The 25,423-nt window shown below is 55.5% G+C and overlaps 10 protein-coding genes across 10 annotated transcripts; 6 read left to right on the forward strand and 4 right to left on the reverse strand.

Moving 5' to 3' along the window:
• Nucleotides 1-26: 26 nt before the first annotated feature.
• B0H18DRAFT_974155 (uncharacterized protein) lies at nucleotides 27-2,284 on the reverse strand. Its single transcript, XM_048043980.1, has 12 exons — nucleotides 2,106-2,284; nucleotides 1,731-2,058; nucleotides 1,615-1,616; nucleotides 1,381-1,558; nucleotides 1,316-1,327; nucleotides 1,207-1,292; nucleotides 1,064-1,147; nucleotides 821-1,012; nucleotides 621-681; nucleotides 363-557; nucleotides 264-304; nucleotides 27-204 (listed from the first exon to the last, which is right to left on the reverse strand). The coding sequence occupies exons 2-12, from the start codon at nucleotides 1,795-1,797 to the stop codon at nucleotides 178-180; spliced, it is 945 nt and encodes a 314-aa protein (XP_047899879.1). The 5' UTR covers nucleotides 1,798-2,058; nucleotides 2,106-2,284; the 3' UTR covers nucleotides 27-177.
• Nucleotides 2,285-2,583: 299 nt separating this feature from the next.
• B0H18DRAFT_868278 (Homeodomain-like protein) lies at nucleotides 2,584-3,040 on the forward strand (the record flags this gene model as incomplete). Its single annotated transcript, XM_048039930.1, has 2 exons — nucleotides 2,584-2,805; nucleotides 2,864-3,040. The coding sequence occupies 2 exons, from the start codon at nucleotides 2,584-2,586 to the stop codon at nucleotides 3,038-3,040; spliced, it is 399 nt and encodes a 132-aa protein (XP_047899880.1).
• Nucleotides 3,041-3,897: 857 nt separating this feature from the next.
• Nucleotides 3,898-5,490, reverse strand: B0H18DRAFT_1113899 (uncharacterized protein; the record flags this gene model as incomplete). Its single annotated transcript, XM_048033046.1, has 5 exons — nucleotides 3,898-4,344; nucleotides 4,391-4,705; nucleotides 4,759-5,054; nucleotides 5,110-5,263; nucleotides 5,317-5,490. The coding sequence occupies 5 exons, from the start codon at nucleotides 5,488-5,490 to the stop codon at nucleotides 3,898-3,900; spliced, it is 1,386 nt and encodes a 461-aa protein (XP_047899881.1).
• Nucleotides 5,491-6,467: 977 nt separating this feature from the next.
• B0H18DRAFT_974197 (MFS general substrate transporter) lies at nucleotides 6,468-8,610 on the forward strand. Its single transcript, XM_048043981.1, has 6 exons — nucleotides 6,468-6,496; nucleotides 6,550-6,564; nucleotides 6,620-7,048; nucleotides 7,101-7,242; nucleotides 7,302-7,569; nucleotides 7,626-8,610. Exons 3-6 carry the CDS (start codon nucleotides 6,824-6,826, stop codon nucleotides 8,599-8,601), a joined length of 1,611 nt encoding a protein of 536 aa, XP_047899882.1. The 5' UTR covers nucleotides 6,468-6,496; nucleotides 6,550-6,564; nucleotides 6,620-6,823; the 3' UTR covers nucleotides 8,602-8,610.
• Nucleotides 8,611-9,405: 795 nt separating this feature from the next.
• Nucleotides 9,406-12,409, forward strand: B0H18DRAFT_974207 (transport protein Avl9-domain-containing protein). The gene is made up of 14 exons (XM_048043982.1): nucleotides 9,406-9,575; nucleotides 9,650-10,297; nucleotides 10,347-10,445; nucleotides 10,497-10,567; nucleotides 10,623-10,739; nucleotides 10,789-10,922; nucleotides 10,983-10,992; nucleotides 11,044-11,113; nucleotides 11,164-11,233; nucleotides 11,287-11,429; nucleotides 11,485-11,756; nucleotides 11,814-11,847; nucleotides 11,897-11,993; nucleotides 12,045-12,409. Exons 2-14 carry the CDS (start codon nucleotides 9,650-9,652, stop codon nucleotides 12,215-12,217), a joined length of 1,938 nt encoding a protein of 645 aa, XP_047899883.1. The 5' UTR covers nucleotides 9,406-9,575; the 3' UTR covers nucleotides 12,218-12,409.
• A 3,065-nt stretch (nucleotides 12,410-15,474) lies between these two features.
• On the forward strand, nucleotides 15,475-16,583 carry B0H18DRAFT_1113903 (uncharacterized protein; the record flags this gene model as incomplete). Its single annotated transcript, XM_048033047.1, has 4 exons — nucleotides 15,475-15,772; nucleotides 15,834-15,946; nucleotides 16,010-16,225; nucleotides 16,284-16,583. The coding sequence occupies 4 exons, from the start codon at nucleotides 15,475-15,477 to the stop codon at nucleotides 16,581-16,583; spliced, it is 927 nt and encodes a 308-aa protein (XP_047899884.1).
• Nucleotides 16,584-16,695: 112 nt separating this feature from the next.
• On the reverse strand, nucleotides 16,696-18,189 carry B0H18DRAFT_974214 (uncharacterized protein). Its single transcript, XM_048043983.1, has 4 exons — nucleotides 17,743-18,189; nucleotides 17,369-17,685; nucleotides 17,141-17,310; nucleotides 16,696-17,081 (listed from the first exon to the last, which is right to left on the reverse strand). The coding sequence occupies exons 1-4, from the start codon at nucleotides 17,938-17,940 to the stop codon at nucleotides 17,020-17,022; spliced, it is 747 nt and encodes a 248-aa protein (XP_047899885.1). The 5' UTR covers nucleotides 17,941-18,189; the 3' UTR covers nucleotides 16,696-17,019.
• Nucleotides 18,190-19,713: 1,524 nt separating this feature from the next.
• On the forward strand, nucleotides 19,714-21,950 carry B0H18DRAFT_1113905 (MFS general substrate transporter; the record flags this gene model as incomplete). The annotated part of the gene is made up of 12 exons (XM_048033048.1): nucleotides 19,714-19,920; nucleotides 19,983-20,020; nucleotides 20,077-20,092; nucleotides 20,149-20,285; nucleotides 20,340-20,488; nucleotides 20,539-21,045; nucleotides 21,098-21,122; nucleotides 21,174-21,197; nucleotides 21,252-21,309; nucleotides 21,370-21,472; nucleotides 21,526-21,725; nucleotides 21,819-21,950. The coding sequence occupies 12 exons, from the start codon at nucleotides 19,714-19,716 to the stop codon at nucleotides 21,948-21,950; spliced, it is 1,596 nt and encodes a 531-aa protein (XP_047899886.1).
• Nucleotides 21,951-22,674: 724 nt separating this feature from the next.
• Nucleotides 22,675-24,735, forward strand: B0H18DRAFT_868015 (MFS general substrate transporter; the record flags this gene model as incomplete). Its single annotated transcript, XM_048039911.1, has 9 exons — nucleotides 22,675-22,884; nucleotides 22,940-22,977; nucleotides 23,032-23,333; nucleotides 23,384-23,933; nucleotides 23,981-24,004; nucleotides 24,069-24,126; nucleotides 24,179-24,281; nucleotides 24,341-24,540; nucleotides 24,604-24,735. 9 exons carry the CDS (start codon nucleotides 22,675-22,677, stop codon nucleotides 24,733-24,735), a joined length of 1,617 nt encoding a protein of 538 aa, XP_047899887.1.
• A 153-nt stretch (nucleotides 24,736-24,888) lies between these two features.
• On the reverse strand, nucleotides 24,889-25,399 carry B0H18DRAFT_325136 (uncharacterized protein). The gene has a single exon (XM_048037580.1). It carries the CDS (start codon nucleotides 25,265-25,267, stop codon nucleotides 24,965-24,967), a length of 303 nt encoding a protein of 100 aa, XP_047899888.1. The 5' UTR covers nucleotides 25,268-25,399; the 3' UTR covers nucleotides 24,889-24,964.
• Nucleotides 25,400-25,423: the final 24 nt, after the last annotated feature.

Raw genomic sequence — 25,423 nt, forward strand, 5'->3', positions numbered from 1 at the left:
GCGATACAATCCCGTTATCCACAGGCTTTCGGTCACTGAGTCACTTCGATTGCAAGGAGTATAACTGTGTTGGGGATACGTGTTTACATGCGACGATGATGATGTTACAACTAATTGTACACTTGGCAGGGATACACGTTCTGCAAGGGCGCTGTGTGTTGACGTCACCGCCAGCGTTCAAACATAGCACAAAACGCGGTAATCCTGGGAGAGAACCTCATCAGTTATCGCGCCCCTCTCGGAAGCACACAGGCACGACTCACGGCCTGCGTAATCTCCGTGTTCGAGGCCGGCACAAGCGCAGCTTTATCCACACCGTCAGCTTCCCGAATTCATCGCTCCATCGCAGAGACAATACGTACCGTCGAGCTTCTCGCTGACCTTGCCTGGGATGATGTTGTCGCCGTGGTGCACCCTCGCGACGAAGAGCGGCGTGCCATCCTTCTCGCGACCGCCCTCGACGGGCCGCGCACCGAGGCTCTGCAAGCTCAGACGGCCGTGCGCGTCGACCCAGCGAGGGCACGCGGATCGCCCACGAGGACTTCGTACTTCGGGAGCTGCCGGCGAGAGTCTGGTCAGGAGGGGGTCGAGCAAAGACGCTTAAGAACGGAGAGTGAGACGCACCGAGACTTCCTTGAAGCCATATCCGACGACGGCGCCCTTGGGAAAGGCGGGCGATACCTTACCGATTTCTGAAAGGGGTGAACAGTATGTCAGTGAGGCTCATGTAAGAGCAGATGCCGACACGTACGGATACCGCCCTGGTAGATCGATCAGTATGTCGAACCTCAGTGACGTCTCAAACCAGGTGCGGACATACCTCATAGAAGCCACGGCAGACGAACAGTGTTTCGCCGTTCTGCTGACCGGCGGGCAGCGCACCCTTGGGGACTTGGCCGCCCTCAGACAGTATCCACGTGGCGGGTCCGGAAGGGCCACGTTCGTGGAATTGCCGCGTGCGAGCTTCAGCTTCCTGGAGCCAGTTCTGCAGGCCCCAGACCATCGCCTTTTTCTGCACAACAGTTAGACTGTCGAGCAGCAGCATGACAGATGGAGTGCCAACCTCGTCCTCGTTCTTGTTGTGCTCGTGGTACGCATAGTAACCAGCACCGATCGCAGCCAGACCAGCTACGAGGCCACCGCCGATCTACGCCGTGAACAAGCTGTCAGCAACGAGATCGGAACAGTGAGTACGGTTCATTGTACTTCGAGCTGCTTCTTGCGGTGGTCGTCAATATCGTACCAGTTCTGCTTGCGCTCCTCATGATGAATCTCGACTTGCTGGTCTGGTGCTGATCCCAGCGCTTCTCGTCACCACCATAGCCACCTTGTTCGACACGTCAAGAGAACCTTGTTTTCCCGACATTCGGACGAGCATACCTTGCGGTGGGGGCGGGGACTGATACTGCTGCGGCTGGGGCGGGGCTTGGTACTGTTGCGGCTGAGGCGGCTGGATGTAACCGGGGTTGTAGCCACCCTGCTGCTGTTGCTGGTAGCCTCCGACAGGCTCCTCCACGCGACCCCAGAGAGCGGGCGTTGCGGGAGGCTCCCAACCAGGCTACGGATGAACATAGATTACCTCGCGCAGCTTTATTGAAGAGTACTCGGACATACCTCTGAGGTGTGCGGCTGGATGATCTTATACGTGACCCCTGTTGACGATGGCCTCAAGAGTCAGCCCCCTGTATTCCTGGCCGCTGCAGGCCATGATCAAAGGATCGGATGCCTACCTTGGTACACAACGACGGTACCCGCGCCGTACGGAGTTGCTGGTTCCCATTCGTACACCTGAGTCATGCTGGCTATGATCGCGCGGTAGGTTGCAAAGACACTTGTCGTGGGGTGCTCAGACGGTGCTCTGGGGTAACCCGGGGAAAGCGATGGGTTTATATAGATGAAGGCGACTGTCCGGCTGGACGATGCCGTAGCAGCGCCTCGCCAAATTGAAAGAAGAGGACAGCCTGAGCACCAGAGGTCATCGCCCTGCACGTGCATGAGCCGAGGGCGTCCTTGCTGCGAACACGATGTACCGATGCATCCGACAACGCATTCACGCCACTGATCACCGCGATCAGCGAGAGATGTAAGGGATGCAAGAATCATACATAGAAGCATATGATGTGCAACGGTTGCGGATACTAGGCCGAGTTCCTTCTGAACCGTCGGGTGCCTAGCATGCGTAGAGCTCTTCAGAGCTTCTAGAGAGACTAGAGTCTCGCTAGATGGTGAAGAGCCGAGGTGATGATAATACTGCAGAGTGGAATTCAGTGCAGGCTGATACGATCACAGCTAGTTGCAGAACATTAGGCGCAGACGAACGCGCGACACATATGATGACAAATAGGCGCTACGCCACCCGACGACGTCGTCTTACGCACTGCGCCGCTCTTCCGCACCACAAATGTTCTCGTTCCATTCTTTGCAGTAGAGTACAGTACCCGTACGACTCATACTATCGCAACGCGGTCACGTTTATGAGCCTTCCTAATATGTACAATCTGCTAACGTCAGCGTCGACACAGTACTACTACCAGTACTAGCTTCGTCTCAGGCTACATACCTCTTACCGCCGCACTTGCTACCATGGTCCGTCACAACGGAAATCGTCGGCATATCTCGCCGGAAGTCAAGCGACAAATGGTACACATGCTGGCATACTTGTCTCCTCGGAAAGTGGCTCGCTATCACGGTGTAGGGGTCAGAACTGTCCAACGTGTATACGCTCTATGGGCTTCCACTGGTCATGTTGTTCGTCGGCGGATGCAAGACGGACGGCCTCGAGTCCTGAGTGGGATTGATGCAGCAGTCAGTATAGTGTCTGAGCATCCTCCTGCGACAAAATTGATATAATATATTCTGTTAGTACCTCGAAAGCTGTGTCGCGCGGACGCCTGATATCTACCTTGACGAACTACAAGAGATGCTACTGGAGGGCCGTCACAAGGAAGTCTCACTATCTACCATCTCCCGGACACTGTACCGCAGAGGCTGGAGACGCAAGCAAGTGCGAGAACCAACATTTCTACAATGTTCTGACTAATGTCACCATTTGCCAGATTGCTCGACCAGCGATCGAGCGTGACGAGCAAGCACGTAACGAATATCGCTTAGAGATTGGGCTCGAGTATGGCGGGGGACAGGACATGCTAGTTTTCTTGGACGAGTCTGGAGTTGATCGACGATCGACACGGCGCAGGTACGGATGGGCTCCCGTGGGTCGACGCGCTCGCAAGCATGACTTCTTCGTGCGCGGGATCAGGTACATATAGGGTCATACTGTTCAGACTCGATTACTAACTTACTACAAACAGGTATTCTGTACTTCCCGCCCTCTCCGTTGATGGTGTCTTGCACCTCCATGTGCAGGACCATTCCTATGATGCGGATGATTTCAACAGGTTTGTCGAGGGTCTGCTTGACCAGATGAACCCATACCCTGGCCGGAATTCTGTCCTTGTCATGGACAACCATAGTATTCATAAGTCGGAGGAGCTCCGCACCATGGTTGAAGCAAAGTATGTCCCGATCTTCGTCAATTTTACTGGGCTACTGTCTGATCAAAATCTGTACTAGGGGGTGTCGGCTTGTGTTCCTTCCGACGTACTCGCCTGATCTCAACCCAATCGAGGAAATGTTCTCCCACTTTAAGGCCTGGTTGCGTCGGAACCGCGACTACGCTCGCGGAGAACTCTCGCAGCATAGTGCCTGCGATCCATATTGCATGCTCTGGGAGGGAGTCTTCTCTACGACACCAACCATGGCCAAAGGATGGTTTTACAACTCAGGATATGGAGTCTATTAGGTGTAGTCTAGGGCTCGGTGCGTCTACAGGTCACAATTCAGGTCTACAGTCTATCTACAATATCAATACATAATTTACATCTTCGACGGCAAAGCTCAATTTTCGTTCTCTTTGTTATCAGCTCGACCCTTACCCTTCCGTGCACGACGAGCGAGTGTCTGCGCACAATCAAGCATCGGGCGGACAGCACCTGGCGGCATCCCCGCTTGGTCCGTGAACAGTGACGCATCATACCCCTCGAGATCGACAACGTAGTGGAAGCCAAGCTCGGAAAGGCGCCGCCCATACTGGGGATAGTTGTGTGCGAGTCTCGTCTGGTTGAGCTCTTCCAGGAGTGTTGTCACGGTTGGGAAGGTAATCGAGCTATCATCCGAGGGATTGTTGCCTGTGTGCTGATCGAGCAACACTGCAGCCTCAGACGTGCTCGACTCGGCCTGGAGCGCTCGGCACTTCCTCGCGTCGCCGAGTGCGCGTCGCTTTGAAGACACCGCATCGTACTTTCGACCCTCCGGTGGCGTATTCAACGACGCCTTGCCAGCAGCCTGTACAGACCTCAGCAACTGAACTCCGAATAAGCAGGGAACTCACAATTTCGTGTGCCCACCAAGTGATCCCCGCGATGTCAATGTCCTCATGCTCCAGTGAGTGCGGATTGATGTGGCACCAGCGGTTCGCCTTATCGTTGTTCGGGCAGTGCGCATCATGGCATTGAAGGTGGTCCTGGAGCTGCCGCATGGCAATGAGATGCTCCGAGGCGTCGGACTCACTGTCGTCAGACGAGTCGGAGGTATCCCGCCTGCGTTTCTTCGACTTCTTGCCTTTCCGACCCTTCTTCCCCTTCCTTCCCTTGTGTTTCTTTGTCTTGTCTACCTTCGCCTGCTCTCGGTTGCGACGCTCAGCCGTCTAGGATGCAGGTGCGTCAGTATAGGAAGCCGAAGGCAGATGTAGTCACGAACCAGGTTGTAAATGACTAAATCCTTCTTCTTCCGTGCTCTTGAGTTCGCACCGACATACTCGCCAAAGGCTTGAAGCAAGTTGTAGGGACTGGCGAGGACCTTGAAGTCATCAGACGGCTTCGCACCGTCTATCTTGTATGCGAGGTCTACGGCTGTGTGATCGACCCCCATGCGCGTCGTGATGCGCTCGATGAAGTCGCCCCAGGTATCATCCGTATCCATCGTGATGATGTCACGAAGGTACGGTGGGCTACTAGCCATCGTGTCCAGAGGCACCGAGATTCGGACTGATTGTGCTACAATAGCTCATCAGTCAAGCAGTACCGCGGCAGACGAGAGATGTAAACGCACCAGGCGGTCGATGTGGCCCAACATCGGGTGAGACCTCCTCCTCTCGTCCTTCCGCTCGCCTCGCTCGCTCAGCTTGTACCTCCGCAATGTCAGCCGGTGGTGGGCCCGCGTTCAGCCACCAGGCTGCACGCGGGTAGTACCCCTGCCAGCCAGGCTGCCATGTCATTAGATGTGTGATGCACATGGCATAGATAGTGGAAGACGTACCACTTGGGTCGGCGGGGGAGGGATGGAAGCCTGAGGGTCGTCCATTAGCTCGGCAAGAGCATCAGGCGGGATGTCTTCGGGCTCAAAGAGCCATGACTCGTCGCCGAAAGGGTTATAGGGCTGCAAGTTGCCCTGGTCGGGCTGGTCATTCGAGCTCGAGGACTGTGAGGGCATGACGAACCTTTGTAAAGCCCCTCTTGTCGAGTCTATATACTGCTCACTGTTGGAGCCGTCGCATTAGCGATCATTTCAGTGACGTGGTGTGGCCAAGGGTACATACGCGTTGTCTGCGACCAGTGGCTCGCGTTGCTACCTTCGCTCACGGGATCGCGTTTAGCGACTCGCAAGAATTACTTCCGCGACGGCTGCTGCAAAGAACGGTGAGCGAGAACATCATGGTGCAGGTGGTGCAGAAGAGCGGCGCAGTGCGTAAGACGACGTCGTCGGGTGGCGTAGCGCCTATTTGTCATCATATGTGTCGCGCGTTCGTCTGCGCCTAATGTTCTGCAACTAGCTGCAACTGCGAGCTGTATACGTCAGTACATGAGGCCGTGCATTGTTTCTTCGCCGCAGTTGGGGTGGGGCGCGATCTGCGCACCGTTTGAGTCGCCGACGACTCTTCTTTCTATGTGCTCAAGAGCATATCCACCAGTCTGGTGTGGAAAGCACCTCGCAAGACGTAACCAGCCATGGACGTTCGACCGTTGGGTCAGTGTCAATGGAGACTTACAGTGGTCGTAGTATGGTGCCGCCACCCCGGCGCCCTAGGTATTCCTCGCGGTGACGGCCGGTCGTGCTGCCATCATACATACGTCTTCATGAACATCCAAGCTGATGTACGATATACATGACGGTCACACGTTCAGTACTGCCACTGCTAGCTTGAGCCGAGCTTGAGGATTCGAGGAGACAAACGGCGACAGCGTCCACGCCTCAGGCTGGCGCTCACCGTGGTCCGTGAGCACTCCGTCGGCATCTGCCGACTGCGAAAACCCCCGATGTCGATCGGACGGTGTGGCAACTGTTACTCAGGCTGCTGAGAGTTGTGCTGAGGCCTCCTGACTCTGAGTCTTAGGTTCGACAGAAATCCCTAGCGCGGTAAGGAAGGTTTTGGTATGAGACTTAGTCACCTAACTCTGAGGCCGGATATAGGTAAGGACATGCATCTCCGCGCCCAAAGGTGCGATATCATATTGTTCTTGCGCAACTTCAGGTGACCTTCAAGTTCTTGAGACGAGGTACTTCATTGTCCGTCTCCATCCTGCCGTGTAACCGGATGAACTATGACTGGATTGACTGCTAGGTCCGAGTCGGAGACGAGTGGGCTGAAGCCTTGGCCGGTTCAAGATGGACACCCGCCTGGGTTTTCGAGCCTCGGGGCAGTTCAAAGCATACGCGCCTTCGAGTCAGGGTTGCATCATTGCTACTTAGCGTGTCCGAGTCATGCATTGGTCATCCTAGTCGAGGCAATATATATGTAGGCGATACATTTACCTCGAGCATTACCATGGCACGCTACGGACTGAGCATTCCCTCCACAGTGTTTGACCTGGCACGTCTCAGACATCGCCAAAGTGAAGGCGACTCGAGTTCACTCTCTCGGCAGCCCTTACCTTCCCATGCACAGGAAGAGCACAGTGCAGGCCACGAAACCGCGGACGACAGTGATGATTTTAAATTGCCGAAATTGCGATCCTTGGTCACCATGCTCGTAGCCAGTATGCTGATGCAGGTATGTACTCATTATGAATACCTTTATCTTCCCTTGATGACCAGTCGAACAGGTTACGTTCTTCATCGTAGTCTCGTCTTCGAGCGAATACGCAAAACATCTAGGAGGCACGTCTACGTTCTCCGGTCTCACCATCGGCATTCCCGTTGTATTTGCCGGTCTGGCCCTAGTTCCAATGATGAAATATGACGGTGGTAAGCAATGCTCCTAAGCCCGTCAACAGTCCCTCATTCATTGAGATCCCCTTCGACAGGTAGATACAAACTCCCTTTGCACTTTGCATGTGCATGTGCTATAATCGGGAACGTTCTCTATAGCCTCGCGTATGCCGCGAACTGGCTCTACCTCATCCTCGTAGGACGGATGGTGTCCGGGCTAGCCATGACGTTCTTCCTGTACTCCAAGCGATATTGCAGCGACCCGCGCATTGTCGGTATTAGGAGGCGAACGACGCTGGCGGGTTGGCTTGTGCTCGGTCAGGGTTTTGGGTTCAGTATCGGCCCGTTTATGGGCGGCCTCCTGTATGTGTCAATTCACGCATCAGCTTTGGCGCTGAGATTTGACTTTATCCATTTAGCTACAAGATAGGATTCTCGAACTCGGTGTTTAATGGATACACCAGCCCGACGTGGATCCTTGCGGGTATCTGGGCAGTGTTCTGGGCAATCGCCGCAGTCTCGTACGAGGATGTCTCACCAGCGTGCCCCGTGGCATCCGAGGTGCAGCTGCACGCTCTTCCCTCCTCTCCGGAAGCTCCCCAGCGGTCACAAGACGACAGTGCTCAGGCTGTCCAGGGCTCACCGACTATTCACGCTACTAGCGCCTACCAATCTCGCGCTGAGGGCATGCATGGTAAGGAGAAGACTGTGTCAGCGGTCCAGGAAGTGGCCACTCAGGGGCCTGAAGCAGAGGAAGCGACCGTACCTGCCTCCCGCCCGAGCCGCTTCCGCATGACGGGCCCTCAGATCGGAGTCACAGCGACCATGTGTTGGTTTGCAATGACCTGCTTCTTCATCCTCGGGGCATGGGAGGCCAACATTCCCGTCTTCACCTCCTCCGACTCACCCTTGAACCCCTTCCACTTCAGCCCGTTCGCCGCGGGGAACATCATCGCGCTCGGCGGTGTCTCCACCTTCCCCCTCCTCTTCGCCAACCTCTTCGTCGCGCGCCGGGTACAGGACCGCCACACACTCGCCGTTGGGACGACGCTCGGGCTGGCGGGCCTGCTCACCGCGGTGGGAATCCTGGCGACGCGGACGGTCACGTACGGGAGCTTCTTTGCGTGCTGGTTCTTGATCGCGCTCGGGTTCAACATCATCAGCACGATAGTGCTCAGCTTGCTGTCGAAGCAGCTGCCGGGCGAGTGGAATGGCCGCATCAGTCTTGCGATCCAATATAGCATGTTTAGCGGCCGCGTGAGCGGTGCCGTTTGGGGTGGTGCCGGGGTGCAAGTAGGGATGCTCAACTTTGTGGGGCTGCAGATAGGTTTGGTATGCGTGGGCGCCGTGTTATTCTCCACATTATGGAGACAGTTGAAGGCGAAGACGGGCTAATCCAGCTTCGATGACCCGAGTCTTGCGCTAGAATGCGGGGAAATGTTAGTGTAGTGACAGACACGACTTCTTGTGAGCGATAGAGTACCAACGTTGGATGTAACCAGGCTCGAGCACTCTCCCGCGTTCCATGTACAGAAGATCCCCCACTGCTTGAGATCCGGGCGGTCGCAGACTCGGAGGTCCGACGTAGCGTGCACAGGATAACCCCCTTCGTCGGAGCGGCTCTTGGTCTATTGTCGCTTTTGGGTACCCTCCATAAGAACACTAGTCGACTGCATGCCGGTGAGTCCCGTTGAAGTTTGAGGTCGCCGGGTGCTTCATACTCACCTCCGAGCCATTGCGGTCCATGCTCACGCCCTACGCTGGGCACAGCCCGAAGCATGTTCGGTACGGCCTGTAGACTGTTGTGTGGAATGCTGTGAATGCACATCGAATTGAAATCATAAGTACTGACGTGCAACTACAACTTGATAACGAAGCGCAGCCATGACTTGCGACATCCTTTTCGGACGCGCCATGGCGTCGGGACGAGCAGTAAATTCGTACAGCAGAGATGCTGTTCCGAATGTCAAGAAGGACAACTTTTGTAGTACGCGGTGCCAACCTCGGTGGGATGTACCCAACCGTAACTGGGGAGAAAGTGTGTAAGACTGCCACTGGCGAGGGTAGTACTGGTGACGGTGTGTCGCGACTCGCCGAGTCCGAGTCCGAGTCGCGAGTCGCGTCCGTCGCGTGAACTAGGCGCACGTGCTGCGGCCCACCGCAACCTCCCAACCTCCTCTTAGGAAGTTCCTCCTCCTCTCTGGCACACTGCCGTCCTCTTCTCCTGCACGAACCGTACGACGCTCGTTTAATCGACATTCACACTCACTCCATCCGTGGACACGACCGACCAGTCTTCAAGACCTGTCGCCGAGAACATCGCCATCACGAGCGGCAGATTTCGTGCTCTCTTACTCTCCCGCTGAAAGGTACGGTATCATGATGCAGTGCAACTGTTTCTCGTGCCACAACTCACCTGCTCATGGCTGTGCCCGTTCGACAGATGGCCAATGCCACCTCTGGGACGCCGTCGCCATTCGACGACTCGCCTTCCTCGATCGCGCTCAATACGCACTTCCTCCTGCAACCAGAGCCCGAACACGACGAGTCGGGTGCTTCCTCCGACATTGCTTTCTCTGACGGCGACACCGCGTCGCAGCGATCCATCGCCCTGTCTTCCCCTACACGCTCGCCGCGCCCTGCGGCTCATCTCGGTCTGCAAGAAGAGGAGGACCAGGTGACGCCCTCTGCTATCACGCCTGTCTCGTATATCCGTCAAAGCCTGACGTACTCGAAGCGGAACACGCTGGACACGGACTTCAGCTCAGACGTCGATGACGACAGGAGCTTCTTCGCACGCAAAATGGACGACGGCGAGTCTCCCATATCCAGCGTAGCACCTTCGGTCCTGGAGGAACGAGAGAAGCCCTCGAGTCCACCACCCGTGCCCCTGACATTGGCTTCTCCTCCGCCATCTGCTCGTCCTCTCGTAGGTGTGAGAGGCAAGAGTGACACGGACAGCGTGATGTCAGCCGGGTCGGAGGGAACGTCGTACTCGTATTCGAAGAAGGCGCGGCCCGAGTCTCTGTTGCCTCAGGCAAACCAGGGACCGCTCGTGCTCGGCATTGCATTGGTGGATTTCGACCACTTGGTACGTGTGCCGCTGCTAGCCATCATACAGGTCCTCATCGCAGTCTCAGGTCGGCCCCAAGATCGAGTTCTCTAGAGGAGCAGCATGCGAGGACGAGGAGATTGCGAAGATCCTTCCCTTCCTTGCGCTCCCAGACGGCGCGCATTTGGTAAGTGTTGCGCGTCCTCATTTTATTACCGAGAACCGGAACTCTACACAGTCGTCGGAAGACTATTCCTACTTCCACCTTGTCCCGACCGGCCCTAATCCCTCCACCATCTTCGGAATCTCGTACGTACGAGTCTTCCGCAATCTCTCCGTCCGCTGACCCTTACATGCCATGTAGATGTAACCGGCAAATCAGCGCCGCAGAGCTGCTGGTAAAGGAGGCCGAAGTTACTCGCTCGACGGTGCAGAAAGCTGTCGTCGTCCTCGCCTCGAAGCCCGTGTTCGGGCTCATCAGGTAAGCGGTCGATTACAGACGCACCGAAATACGCTCACGGTCGACGCAGAGACCGGCTCGGTGTGATCACTCGTGCGCTGTTCGCGCAACGCGACTTCTCTGACATGAGCATCCTGGATGACTTCCACACATCGCTCGAACACTCACTCCGGAGCCAGATGACGGAGAGCGGGCTATACATGGGTGCGCGTTGTTCAAGTTATAAGCGTTGTCAGTGTTGACATGTACGTCTGGCTACCTCAGGGACTAGTCTGTGAGTGTACTGGAACAAGGCTGACGAGCTACGGGGTACTGATGCGTTTAGGCGGGAACTCGTGCATACGTTCCGGCAACGAACACTTGTTCTTTTGAAGGCTCTCATGTTGCAGAAGAAGGTACGGCAAGCAGGTGTGCTGAGCACATTCGACGCTGAAACCCGTCGTAGATCATGTTCTTTGGTCACCCAGTAGAGCGACTGTGCACGTACCAGTACTCTCTGGTCACTCTGGTGCCTGGTATGCTCCGTGTGTGGCCTACAGCCTTCGGATTACTCATGGAGATCACCTAGGCCTCCTCCAGAACCTGGATGACTGTGGTTCGCCACCACTTACTGCACGAGCGCAGACGCTCTCACGACCGACATCATTGCGGACGTCCGATCACAAGAGCATGATGGCGTATGTTGGCCTGCCCCTGGATCTCTTTGGCAAGGTGCGTACCAATACATGGTCCGTACGGCTCGTTTGTCTGATGTCCGCAATCCCAGGACGCGTTCTTCCAACCATATCTACCGCTTCAGCAGCTCGACATGTTGAAGGACACGCAAAGCTGGCTGTGCGGCAGCACGAACACCATCGTCACGCAGCAGAAGGAAGTCGACCTTCTCGTCAACGTTGAGAATGGGACGATGGAGTTCCGTGATCCGACGGTCGAGCGTGTGGCCGGGTTGACTGCCGCAGATCGGAAATGGATGGACGAGATCGTCAAGGACGTGAACGAGACATACGATGATGACCCAACAAGACCAAGTGGCATGCAGTGAGTATCTATCATGTTTGAACAGTAAGATCACAATTACTGAGACTACTGACCTAGCTTCAAGGGCAGTGACGACTACCTTAGACAAAAGGTGCGCAGAGATCGAGGTATTGGCGTTCAATGAGCTAATGTCAGACTAGTTCGAGGAGTACATCTCAGGCGCTCTCGCCTCCGTAAAATACTCTGCGTTCTTGGCAAAAGTTGGGGGAGCTGGCGTCATGATGGCGGATGGCCAAGGTAGTGCCTCTTACACTGCTTCTTGTTATTCGCGCTTAGAGGCACGCACAGGAGACCCCAATTCAGCACAAGACTTTAATGCTCTTTGGATACAGGAGTTCAAGAAGACAAATGCGTACGAAGTATGGGAACGTGTGACCGATCCAATGTTGTTCGACATCATTGAGGCGCGGTATGTGATCTTCCTCATCGATTCTATCTCCTCTTACGTGAAGGCTATGTAGACATCCTTGTAGCGAGAAGCCCTCCGTCATCGCCGACGTTGGACTGCGGCTATCGGAAGGAATCCAGGAACTCAAGCTAGACCAGCAACTGGCTCCGACAAGGGAGGCTATATCCCGTACCATCACCGCTGGGTCCACGAATGTCATCAAAGCGATGGAAGGGCTGCGTGGTCGCTGGCTGTCCCCGCGTACCGCACCTGGAACGCCGACCGCGTCCGCAACCCCTTCGAGCGATGGTTCGGCAGGGTCCACGAGCACGTCCAGCAGTGCGGACGAGGTCAGCAAGGCTGGTAGTTCACCGCCTTCGCGGCCACCTTCGATGAGGGGTGTATCTGACCCTGCACGGCCCCAGTCGCGCTCGAGCGGCTTGCGTCCCTTGAGTATGGCGGCGACACACCCAGTCCCCGTACCGCCTCCTCCGGTTCCTGAGCCGACTCGGTTCAGCGGCTGGGTTGGCTCATTCTTCACGCCGCGGCCACCCTCTTCGCGCACGTCGGTAGCGTCGTCGACACGCAGGGAGAGCAGCTCGGCGGCATCTGTGTCGTCTCGCGGGCCGTCTCCACATCCCGCATCACCGCCGCTTCCGCGTGCGAGGGATAGCGTGAGCAACGCGAGCGTCGCAGGGTCTGTGCAGAGCGAGGCTGTGAAGCTGCAGAACTTGGACGATGTGTATGGGGGCGTGAGCATACAGGAGCACGAGCCGCAGGAAGCAGAGCCAGCTGGTACCGGCGTGGCGCTCTGATGATCAGTTTGGATTCATGTTCGAGGACCTTGCATTCTGGTATCCTATCCCTTGGCATTATTATTATATGGTTCATTCCGCCCAGCCCCTCGTCACTGTTGGACCTCTGAAGCAACACATGATGCTTTGACCATTAGGCTGCATTGGACAAATGCATTCCGTCTCGACCTGGGTTTTCCGCCAACAGTAAGTATAGCTTCGTGTACTTGCGTCCTAGATGTAAGGTCCGTAGTACCTTGCTCAGCTTTCCGTTGCCGCGCACGGTACTATTCCTGACTGTCGAATCATTCATAGCGTAAGTAATTCTAGCATCGGTATCCGGTGAACACTGTGCTTTAACCCAAGACGCGACCGTATAATTAAATTTTAGCTTATTCCTTTGTCTCATCCGCGATTATGTGACATGCATCCCCGCGTGCTTGAATGCACAACTCCTGATTATTCTAAGCAGTCGAGACCTACACATTGGATGTGTGATGACCCACTAGCGTCGTCCACGTTGACTGACAATATGATCGTCCGCTCGACTACAAGTACAGCTTCCACCGTGGATCTAATATATGATCTATGAGCCAGGTGACAGTGGCCAGTCGCTCGCCTTTCTTTGGGAAGCCCTGTTCCAGGAATCGCCTTAGATCGGCGACACACATTGACATGTCCCCGAAGACAACGACGAGCGCAAGGTCGCCCGCCCTTCGACCGAGCCCACAGTACTCTACTGGACTGCCCTGGATACGATGGATGATCGTCTCCATCTTCCTCTGCGTGCCCGTCGCAGGATCAAGAACGAGAATGAAGGTGAACGGATCCGCTTCCTGAGCGTCTCCATTGTCATGCCTGCCGAATGCAACGACTACATCCAGCGCAGCGACATAGTGGACCTCGTGTATAGCACCGCCAACTGGTTCAGAGCGCCATCGGATGTTCATGGCGTCCGAGTCGATGGCGTAGATCGTAGTCTGGCAACCGCCTCCCTTCGGGAGCGCGCCGCTGTCTGCCTCGTAGACAGCTAAGAGGAAGCTGTTTGCGCCCAAGGGCGCGCTGCACGTAGGGTGAATTCGATCGCCATCCTCGAGGGAGACGGCGAGCTCAAAGCTCGCGTCTGGCTCTGGGAAATCCGGGACGTCGGGACCGCGCCAGCGCAGGACGTCCATTTTGTCATGCCACGCCTCGGAGGATGTCGCGATGATGTCGCCGTTTGGCCTGAGCGCGGCGGGCACGAGCACGCCTCCGACTGTGTTGAGCCGTCTTTGTTCACGGGTCACGAGCGGGGAGGTTGACACCGCCCAAAAGCCAGTCCTCTTCCGCTATGTCGCAAAGCAGGAGAGTGGTGAGGCCGTGGGGCGGGGCGCGGTCCTCGTCTTCCTCGACAGCGACGAGGACCTTCCCATCGGCATACTGAAGCGGGACCTGCGCAAGGGAGCCGTAAAGCTCGGGTTTCCGGATGAGCCGACCGTCGGTGAGGCTGAACACCCAGAGGAGAGGAGAGCCTGAACCGCGATCAGGGATAACCACGATGCTACGCTCGATGTCGATGATGGGGTTGAGCCCATGCGGCGGATAGGCAACGAAGTCGAAGAGGCGCGTGGAATGTTCGAAAAGCTCGTTCTGGGCTCCGATACGCCAGACGTCGATAGCCTTGCTGAACGTGAGCACGTATGGTTGTTGTACGAAGAATGATTCGACGTCGCCATCGAGAGTGGAAGGTTGAGAAATCGTAGGAGACATGGGTACGGATGGTGAAAGTCACGATCTAGTTTGATGTATTGAGCACGTCGACACAGTGTAGCTTAGTTGGGCCCACTTACCTTTGTACCGGGCTTCGTGACGGTTGCGGATGATAGAGACGCGTCTGACGCACGGTTTTGAGGTCTGCGACGCGCCCCAGACCGTCATTAAGGTGTACAGTTGGTGCACAGCATACACCATTGACGTACTGCAGATGTGACAACCCTGCAGGGCAAATATCTCCATGGGCACATAGAACATGCACTACAAATCGGAATTGTCACTGACACCAAGTTGCCATGATCGGATCTTGGCGCGGGCACCTTTCGCACTTCCAGCGTTTATGGTGGTTCGCAATAAGAACACAGACTCGGTGACAGAATCGCGTTAGCATTTCAGCTGGCATGCTCCGGACGTTTGCCATCGAAGATACATCCGGCCTATGTCCGATAGTCTTGGCAACTCAGTCGCATCCCCGTACAGACGACTCGGACAGCTTCAGTGTCGGCGATTGTGCCTTTCGGCGAAGTATCCACCACCACCTCCGTTGTCTGAGATGGAGATCTTACTCCGTTCAACATGGAGAGCTGCTGTAACAGAGCAGCTACCGGGCACTGTCCAAATGACGGAGCTAGAAGCACCTCAGCCAACTACTTCAAGCACCAGGACAGGCGGCAGGCTGTACGTACATGACAGTTCGACCGTCAGAAGCAGCACGGGTGTGATGCAGTTGAAAGTATTTCTGGAACCACCGACGGCTCCATGGGTCATCCGAGGAGTTGCCTGCATGATGGTCACCGTGGAAGGTATAAGACACAAAGTGCGCGAATCGTTGCGCCCAGGCTGGTCCTACATCTTCACCTTGCGCGATAGCATACCTTCACGTTCTGTTAATACCGTTAACCTCTCCTTTCACGACTTCCACATTGACGCACCGGCCAACCCAACCGTTATCATGCGTTTCACAACTTCCCTGTTCGCCGTCGTCACCCTGTTCTGCGTACTTCTCCTCGTACAAGCAGTGCCTGTGGAACCACGGGACGACGCGGAAGTGTGCGGCAAGATCACCGATTGCGACGATTGCGGTGCGTTACTTCTCTCTGTCACAAAGGCGTCATGCATTCTGACTCTTCAGACAAACTGCAGTGAAGAAGAATATCTGTGGATTCACGTTCAACACCCACCAATGCGTCGCGAGGAGTGCACATACCGGGGGGACACTTGCAACCAACGCGGCTCAGTGCAAGAGTATAGGCAAAGTCGGTCCTGGTGGTTCTCGTCAACGATACAAACACTTAATGATAAGCTGTTGCCCGTTCCAGCAACCCGCACACGGTGGTGGCGGGGCCAGTAACACCGTTTCCAGGGCAGATGCAGAGAAGATCTGGAAAGGCATGGAGAGTCATGTGTTCGACGGCAACGGCGACAAACCCGGCTCCGGCAGACACCTCACCTCGACATGGCTTAAACGCAACCCCAAGTCTGCTGCGGATATGGTCATCAACCCGCAAACATCGCTTGCAACAGTTCCCTTTGGAGTACGTCCTTTCGTCCGCTTGCCCTATGAGCTTGGGAAACTGATTCTTCCCTCTGCAGATGGACGGCAGGAAGACAAAGACGCTGTTCATCGACGGCAAGGTGACGGGGCTCGTCAACAACAAGCAGCAAGCCTTCACAGGCAGGTATACCAGGGACATAGTCGAGCAGATGTGCACCGACGCGATCGAGAAGTCGCTGGAGGAGAACAAGTCCAAGACCGCCATGCTTGCAGGGGACAACTCCTACGCCGTGAAGTCCTTCGATGGAGGGCCGACCGTCAGCGTTGCCGTTAACAGGAACAGCTGTTTCCCGCAGTTGATCACCCCCACAACCAGGCAGCCCGGGGAGAAATGCTGAGGGTGTAGGATGCGGAGTGTGTTCGCATAGTGGCTGGGATGTCCTTTGTATGCAATCCTAGAACTTCGAAACGATATCGTGAGGGAAACTGCATGCTTCCATTTGACGAAGAGCTCACTGAGAACCACGAGAAATGCTTTCTCGAATCCACCCCAGCATCCTCGGGACATGAAATCACTCACCAGGGCCAGTATTAGTGAGCCAACCATTGAGAAATAGACAGCACTGCTAGTATGCTACTTGAATAATCCAACTAAGTTACATCGTCGCCAAGTGTACGAAACGGGCGGTACATAGTCCCATATACAAGAATAATACACGTATAAATACATGCGCATGGATGTCCACAGTTAGGTTGCAGAGCTTCTCGCAGTGAAGTCGTGATGAGTCGTTAGTATCATGTTCTAACTGCTACGCAGGTGGGTGGCGGTGGCGGTCAGAGCCGCACGACTGTGAGAATCGCAACGAGGCCATCTTGCTCGATGTCGTGGTTGACGCCTACGGTAACATGCATGCGGGATGAGTACGCGAGTGTGGTTCGCAACCCGAGAACGCACCTCGGCTGCCTTTCTCAAGGAGACCGCGCCGCCACTCCACATCCCCCTTCCACCACATACCGCTCCAGTGGCTACCCGCGATTGCTTGCTCGACAATATAGTTTCGTCCGAGGTTGTAACCGTCATCCTCAATGAGATGGTTCTTGGACGAGTCCTTCTCAAGCGATGCACTGCGATGTGAGGTGAGCGTCCGGAGAGTAAAGTTTCGTGACTAGCCAGGCAACGCACCCAAGAAACCACGCCCCGCTATCTGCGATGGTCCCATTCTGCTTCCACGCCCGGAAATGGTGACCGCCCCTCACGCTCTCCCAGCAGGTCCCGATTACGGGGAAGTAGTCCTGGCGATAGAGAAGCTGCTCCGGCTTGCGACCGAGCCCATCGCCCAGGTCGGCGTCGTGGACATGTCCATAGTGTAGCCCGAGGCACTCCTTCGAGAAGCCGATGGACTTGGCGTAGGTGTGCAGGCCGGATTCGGTGAGGATGAAGGGATCAGAGAGCGCGGAGATGATGACATTCAGCGGTTCCCCCAGACGTTTCGTCGTGAACTGAGGCATGTAAGATGAACCATGAGGACCCAGAAGAGGAGCAACGGAGGGACGTACGTCGAGCAACCTGCCGCCATGTAGCCTCGGGTCCACCCACCCCAGAGTATTCTCTACTGGTGGTAGTTCCCCATTCTCGTATTCCCTCTGTATCCGTGGCCCCTCAATCACAAATTGGTCCGGGCCATGCTCCGTTGGTAGAGCAACAATCTGAGAGAGCAAAGTCGAGACAACAATGAGGAGCGCGGGCGGTAACATCGTCAGGCGGCGTGGGGGCGGTGGCTAACTTGCACGGGACGTCCTGCGGCCGCACATAAACTTCAGCTAGTGTATGTAGCCCGTATAGCGATAGCGCGAAGCGGCGATGAGGAGGATAGCTCGCCCAGCAAAATGGGAGAAGAGGCCAAAGAAGGGTTTGAGGCCCGAGTCGGGGGAGTGGAGATAGGTGCGTGCTGTGTGCATCAGTCCAGTGGGTCGCGGCGGCGCAGCGCCCGCCTCATCCTCGCCCCGCACCGATATCCCGGTCGACATCGCCTTGTCACTGGCAGCAGAAACACTCGCTCTTCGTCGCTGTGTCAACGTGCGCCATAGTCGGCCGTGAGGAGAGTGAGTCTTCCGCTTTGATCTCTGGGCAGGCATGGAGGCCGCTGCCGGCGTTGGCATTCACTTTGCAGAGAATTCATTGCTTTCCGGCACGTACTGTGCATACCGCTGCCCGGCCTCCCTTCTGCAAGTATATTGAGTACTTGCTGAGCTACAAACGATCCCGAAGGATCATCTGACATTTTGTAGTCCTTCAGAATGATGGTATGATGCAAATGTGCGTGTGTCGTGTCATCCCGGACGATCGCAACCACTCGACGCCTCAGGATACATACTTGTGCTCCTCAGGCAGATGTGACCATTTCGCCCACCTTCATACCCCAGGATACATCCTGGTACTTATACTATTACACGGCAGATTGGGCTCAGTCGCTCACACACCAATTGACCTTTGATGCCGAAGTCCACAGGTCAACAATCTACGAGAGGTCACTTACCATGAGTCCTCGAATCCTGTTGAGATAAGTTGTGCTTAGACTGGAGAACGTGCCGCGGAGTCAGTTGCACGGATCCGGGATGCATGGCCAATTCAGAGACTGGGTGCATGGTATGTACCTTCAACTCTTTGTCTGCAGATTGTTGATCCCTGCGCACCCCGTACAGCACGATGGAATGCCTCTGATGTCGAATCTGCGTCGGATTTTGCGACGAATGCGGTCCTAAGGATTTCAGTGGGTACTAGTACGGCTTTCTGCCATGAGGTAGATCCACGACGAGCGAGTCTCACACTGACAGAAAACGACGTGCGTGTATGCGTTTTCCCGGGAGCACTGGTAGGCGAGTGCCAATGTGGCTGACCCATTGTCATCGCCTTGGCCCGCAATGGTCATCCACAAAAAAAAAACTGCGCCAACAAATCTTCCAGATCGAGTGCGAACTAGCTTGAGCCTTGATCTCACAATGGTACTCAGGCCTTTCAACCAGTAGGTCCAATTATCTTACATAGCCCCACTCCAAGCTTAGATGGGCTCATCACTCATGATATAGACCCTGATAGAGCCTACTAGCGTCTCGTAGTCGGTTCCGATACTTATGCTGCCGCACATGTCCGGTTTCTCCCACAGCTGCAAAACATCGCGCCTGCAGGAGCTCGTCCCCTCTTTTCCAGTCAACTGCGCTCCATGACAGTATGACCAGTTGATATGGCGTGCTCCCGCCAAGCACCTTCAGACATATTAGCCGACACTGTGATCCCTTTCGCGCGAGAGCGGGTTCGAGGAGACAAACACTGATCTGCCGTATAGTGAGCCCTCCATGGGGCTCCCATCGCAGGATAACATTGACCCTTTTTCTCTTCTCTGTCAAGGCCGCGTGGAGATGCTCCTCACCTTATCCGAGAACCTTTTTATACGCACAGAAAAGACTCCGTCCTGGAGCCTCGCGCGACCTGCTCCCTCTTCTACGCAAGTAACTTAGGTGCACACGACCATGGACACTGTACGAACACGAGCGTCTTCCGACGAAAAGGCAGGTGCTGAAGAAAAGTATGCGGCGGACGTCGCGGGCGTGCTGCCGGTGGGTGTAGACCCTCGCGACTTGTACGATGAGGACGACTCTGGTGTTGACCCAGTGTATCAAGCGAAGGCAAAGATTCTCAACGACGCGTTTCAGGAGATCGGAATGGGCAGATACCAGGTATGTGTGCGGTCATATACTGGCGCATCTTCAATTGTTGACTCGGATCTGCATCCACATAGTGGTGGCTCTTCTTGATCACAGGATTCGGTTGGTTCGCGTGAGCATATTCTACCCGATCACTGTGAAGTCAATCTCACAACGGTCCGATTCAAGCGACAACCTCTACCCTGTGCGTACCACGACACGGTCGCGGCCTGACCGTCGTTCACCTCTTGTAACTCACAGATCGTAACGGGGCTGATTCTCACCGCCGTATCGAACGAATTCAACTTCCCTAGCCCATACTTGAAGCTTGGACAGAGTCTGGGTCTGCTCGTTGGATGTGTATTCTGGGGCGTGGCTTCGGACGTGTGGGGACGACGGTATGTCTTCCTCATTATCCATGACCCTTTCTCAGGCTCAGACGGTATAATCAGATGGTGCTTCAACTTTACGCTCCTCATCACGGGTGTATTCTCGGTGGCAGCTGGGGCCTCCCCGAATAAAGTCGCCTTGTGCGGCATGGCCGCTGCATGGAGTGTCGGGGTTGGCGGTAATCTGCCCGTCGATTCTGCCGTCTTCCTAGGTATGCCTAGTAGAACCGTACGCTTCTCCCGCTTACAAGTCACCGAGCAGAATTCATTCCTGCGTCACATCAATATCTCCTCACAGTTCTCTCCATCTGGTGGGCCGTCGGGCAGCTCGTCGGCAGTCTCGTCGCCTGGCCGCTCCTCACCGACTTCTCATGCGCCTCTGCGGCCGACTGTCCGCGGAGCTCCAACATGGGCTGGCGGTACTTCCTCTACAGCATGGGCGGGCTGATGCTCCTCTGCTGGTTCCTCCGCTTCATCTTCCACCTGCACGAGAGTCCGAAGTACCTGATGGGGCGAGGACGCGACGCCGAGGCTGTCAAGATCATGCAGGCGATCGCTGAATACAACGGTCGGACGTGTAGTGTGACTCTGGAGAAGCTCGAACTTGTGGGGAAATTGGCCGAAAGAGGCGGTGCCAAAGGGGCTATGGACACGAGCGCGAAGGGCGCCATACTGAGAAAGCTGAAGATGATGAGTGGAGAGCATGTGCGAAGTCTATTTGCGACGAAGAAGCTGGCTTTGTCGACGAGTTTGTTGATCGCTATCTGGGGTGCGTATGCGGCTTAGCTTTGCCCTCCGGCGTGACTCACCGTACTCCATAGCTCTTATTGGGCTTGCCTTCCCATTGTGAGTTCCGCACGCCTTGTGATTTGTGCAGTGCTGAATATGTGCTGTCAGATATAACGGCTTCATCGTCTACTTGTGGGTGCTTCATCTTTAGAACGCCCAAAATGAAACCTGACCACTGATTCACAGCTTGGCAACGCGAGGCACTGACTTCGGAGATGGCTCGCTGTACATCACATATCGCAATGTGAGTGTGCGACCTTCGTCTTGTTATTAAGTTGAGACTCACCATTTCGTCTGACGCCAGCAAGTAATCCTGAGCGCGGTAGGGATGCCGGGTGCCCTCCTCGCAGGGTGGATGGTTGAACTGCCATACCTAGGCCGCAGAGGAACCATGGGTATCTCAACCGGTCAGCGAGGTGGTCATCCCACTGACCACCATCAGTTGCTGATGTTAGTATAGTTATCACAGGTGTCTTCCTCTTCGCGGCGACCACGGCGCGTACATCCAATGCATTGCTAGCTTGGAATAGTGCCTACACATTCACGAGTAACGTGATGTACGGCGTGTTATACGCCGTTTCACCGGAGCTGTTCCCCACACGCGACCGGGGAACAGGAAACGCAATCGTCGCCGCGGCAAATCGGATCACGGGTGTCATGGTGAGTCCATTCTTCTTGCTCGTCGGGACACCCTCGTGTTGTGTGACCATCTGCCGCGGACTGAGCGCTGACTTTCTCCGGCCTTTTTGAAAGGCACCGATCGTCGCCTTGTACGCAAACCTCGCAACTTCGGTTCCAATATACGTGGCTGGTGCGATGTTCATTGCGGCGGGCATACTATCATTCCTCCTCCCGTATGACCCGAGAGGAAAGGCCTCAATATAGAACTCGCACACCTGTAATCACCAGTGGGCCTTATTTAACACATCTGGCAAACTTGAACAATGTCAGTGCGGCAGTTCAAGTACATTCGTGGGTAAAGCCTTGAAGCTTGAGCTCGAAGTGCTATTTACATCGAATTGAACAAGGACATTCAGCGACTTGATGCAGTAGACTAGAGCACCTATCTAAACTGGCCTGCATACAACGTAGTGTACCGTATTGTCCAACCTGTCGAAATTCAGTTAGGATCTCGTCAAACTCAACTTTCGTGCAATTTGTATATCAACTGTACATCACACAGCTCGTTGGCGCTACCGAGTCCGACTCGGTGGCCAGCTGTGGCTGAAGGGACCATCCTCATCCTCCTCCTCCTCCTCCTCCTCCTCCTCCTCCACCACCACCACCACCGATTCCTCGGTGCAATGACTCAACTGGACTCAGCGTCTGCCGGCTATTGATCTTCTCGACTTTCACAATACATACCGTATGCAGTGCTATGCACATGCTCCTATGACATCGCGACATCAATTGGTGCAGATTTCGACATATGGCCGCGGCGCCCCTGGGAGCCTGCCATCCGCCTGCCATAATACACACAGACGTGATTCCACAGGAAGATGCGGTAAGCGCTTGCAGGAGCGCTAGCTTCTCCACACACCTGCGCAACACCTGCGATAAGACCTGGGCGAGGCGACCGCAGATCCTTAGCCTATACGCCGGCAAAAACATGGACGCGCCACGAGCACGAACACCGTCAGACGACAAGCTCTACAACGACGAGAAGCGGCCTGACAATGTCGAAGCGGGCGCGCACGGTATACAGGCCGAGACGCAGGATGTGTACGACGAAGACGAGTTTGGCGTCGATCCTGTCTACCTAGCAAAGGCTCGCGTCCTGAATGAAGCATTCCAGGAGATAGGAATGGGCAAGTATCAGGTGAGTTGATACAGGAATGGCCCACCGTGTTCCGTGTTGTAACATCCCGACCAAGTGGTACTTGTTCATCGTTGCTGGCTTTGGATGGTTCTCGTGAGTACTGTCGCGCACTACTCTGCCCTGCATCTTGACCTTCATCGACCACAGGGATAATCTATGGCCCATTGTCACGGGGCTGATCTATACGCCAGTGGTCAACGAGTTCAACTTCCAGGGCCCGTTCCTCAAGCTCGCACAAAACATCGGCCTACTAGTCGGCGCTGCTTTCTGGGGCGTCGCCTCCGATGTCTGGGGTCGACGATGGTGCTTCAACCTCACCCTTCTCATCACTGGTGTCTTCGCCGTCGCAGCAGGCGCGTCCCCAAACTACATCGCCCTTTGCTCGCTCGCCGCCGTGTGGAGTATCGGGGTGGGCGGCAACCTTCCTGTGGACTCCGCGGTCTTCCTCGGTACGTATGCACAACGCGCTCGTAAGACATGCCGACTGACATGCAATCAGAGTTCATTCCTGGCTCACATCAATACCTGCTCACCGTGCTGTCCATATGGTGGGCGTTCGGCCAGCTCGTCGGCAGCCTTGTCGCCTGGCCACTGATCGACAACTTCTCCTGCCCAGGAGGCGCCCCCGGTGACTGCCCGCGCTCGCAGAACCAGGGATGGCGCTACTTCCTCTACGCCATGGGTGGCCTGATGCTGCTGTGTTTCGTGCTCCGCTTCTTCGTCTTCCATTTGTATGAGTCGCCGAAGTACTTGATGGGCCGTGGACGCGACGCGGAGGCGGTCGAGGTCATCCACAAGATCGCAGCATACAATGGATGCACGAGCAGTTTAACGCTGGAGATGCTTGAGCAGGCTGGTGGCCTGGGGAAGACAGGTGTCAGCGTGGTGGAGGAGCTGCCAATGGACACAAGTGCGTCCGCGGCGGTGATGAGGCAGCTGCGGAAGTTCAGTGCGGACTATGTCAAAACACTTTTCGCTACCAGAAAGCTCGCATGGTCAACGAGTTTGCTCATCGCTGTCTGGGCACTAATCGGTTTGGCGTTCCCTCTGTGAGTCTTAGTCTGTGTCGCGTGTCAAGGGTGCTGATACCCGGCAGATACAATGGTTTCGTTGACTACTTGTGAGTGAAGTCCCAGGCCTCAATGTTATGTGCGTGCGAAGCACTGAGCAATCCATTCACACAGCCTGCAGTCCCGAGGTGCCGACTTCGGGGACGGCTCGGTCTACATCACCTATCGTAACGTAAGTGCTCAGCGGCTCGACTGGGAGACACTATATTTCAACATGTACACAGCAAGTCATCTTGAGTGTAATCGGGATTCCTGGCGCCCTCCTTGCAGGATGGATGGTGGAGATACCCTACTTGGGTCGTCGCGGCAGTCTCGCGCTTTCCACTGGTAAATCACTCTCTTTCGAGCCCGGGGGTCGGGAGACGACTGATGCATTGCGGCTTCAGTCATCACTGGGGTGTTCCTCTTCGCAAGCACAACCGCCCGAACGTCGAACGCACTGCTGGGCTGGAATTGCGCGTATACCTTTACGTCCAACATCATGTACGGTGTGCTCTACGCCGTTTCACCGGAATTGTTCCCGACGCGTGGCCGAGGGACTGGAAACGCAATAGTGGCGAGTGCGAATCGTATCTTCGGTATCATGGTGAGCCTCTCGTTCATTAGTGACCATTGTTTCACTCATTTTCATGCTAATGATCGCCCCAAGGCACCCATTATCGCTCTGTATGCAAACCTGGCAACGAGCGCTCCGATCTATGTGTCCGGTGCGTTGTTCATCGTCGCAGGTGTCATTGCCTTGGGACTACCGTTCGAGCCGAGAGGGAAGGCCTCGATGTGAGGTCGTCTGCTCATTCTATCTTGGACATGTATATCACTACTGGAATATACATACACGACGAACCCCTACGACCTAAAAGGCAGACAAGATATTTAGGTCGTAAGTGGACTGGAGCAGTGGGTCTGTCTGAGACGACCCGGTCAAACAACAGCTGCGCCGCCGGATTTGCGCCTGAGCCGTACATCAGATTCGTGTCCCACCTTCGCATCGTGTAATGGCAATGAGAGGCTCACAACTGGTAAACGACAGCTACGAAGGGCAGCCCGAAGCCTGTGAGGCAGAAAATGGTGTACTTGATGGCAAATGCCCGTTTGTTGTCGTAGGAGAAGGGCATGGGCTGGAAGGCGGTCAGACAGCGAACGGCTGATTGATAGGTATGCCTTACGTTGTAAGGGGGGTGGCCGCCGTGGCCATGCGCGCCGTGCTCAGCCTCGCCATGCGCAAGCCGCACTTGGCCTGCGGAACGTCGAGACGCCCTCGCAAGAGGAGCGAGACGCATAGTTGAGTAGGACAGACGAGTGAACGACGACATTGCGGCTGCGCTGTGTTCGATGGTTGCGAGTTAGCTGAGGGGAGGTCGTGGTAACCCGCAGGTGGGTATTGGGCGTCCTGTTGTTCCCGTTCGCGAAGGCAGTTGACGTTGGGCAGGTGCCTCTAGAAAACAGACTGTATGTGCCCAACCGGGGAT

Source organism: Fomitopsis serialis (assembly GCF_022376445.1).
Source record: "Fomitopsis serialis strain Sig1Antser10 chromosome Unknown B0H18scaffold_3, whole genome shotgun sequence".
Lineage (NCBI taxonomy): Eukaryota > Fungi > Basidiomycota > Agaricomycetes > Polyporales > Fomitopsidaceae > Fomitopsis > Fomitopsis serialis.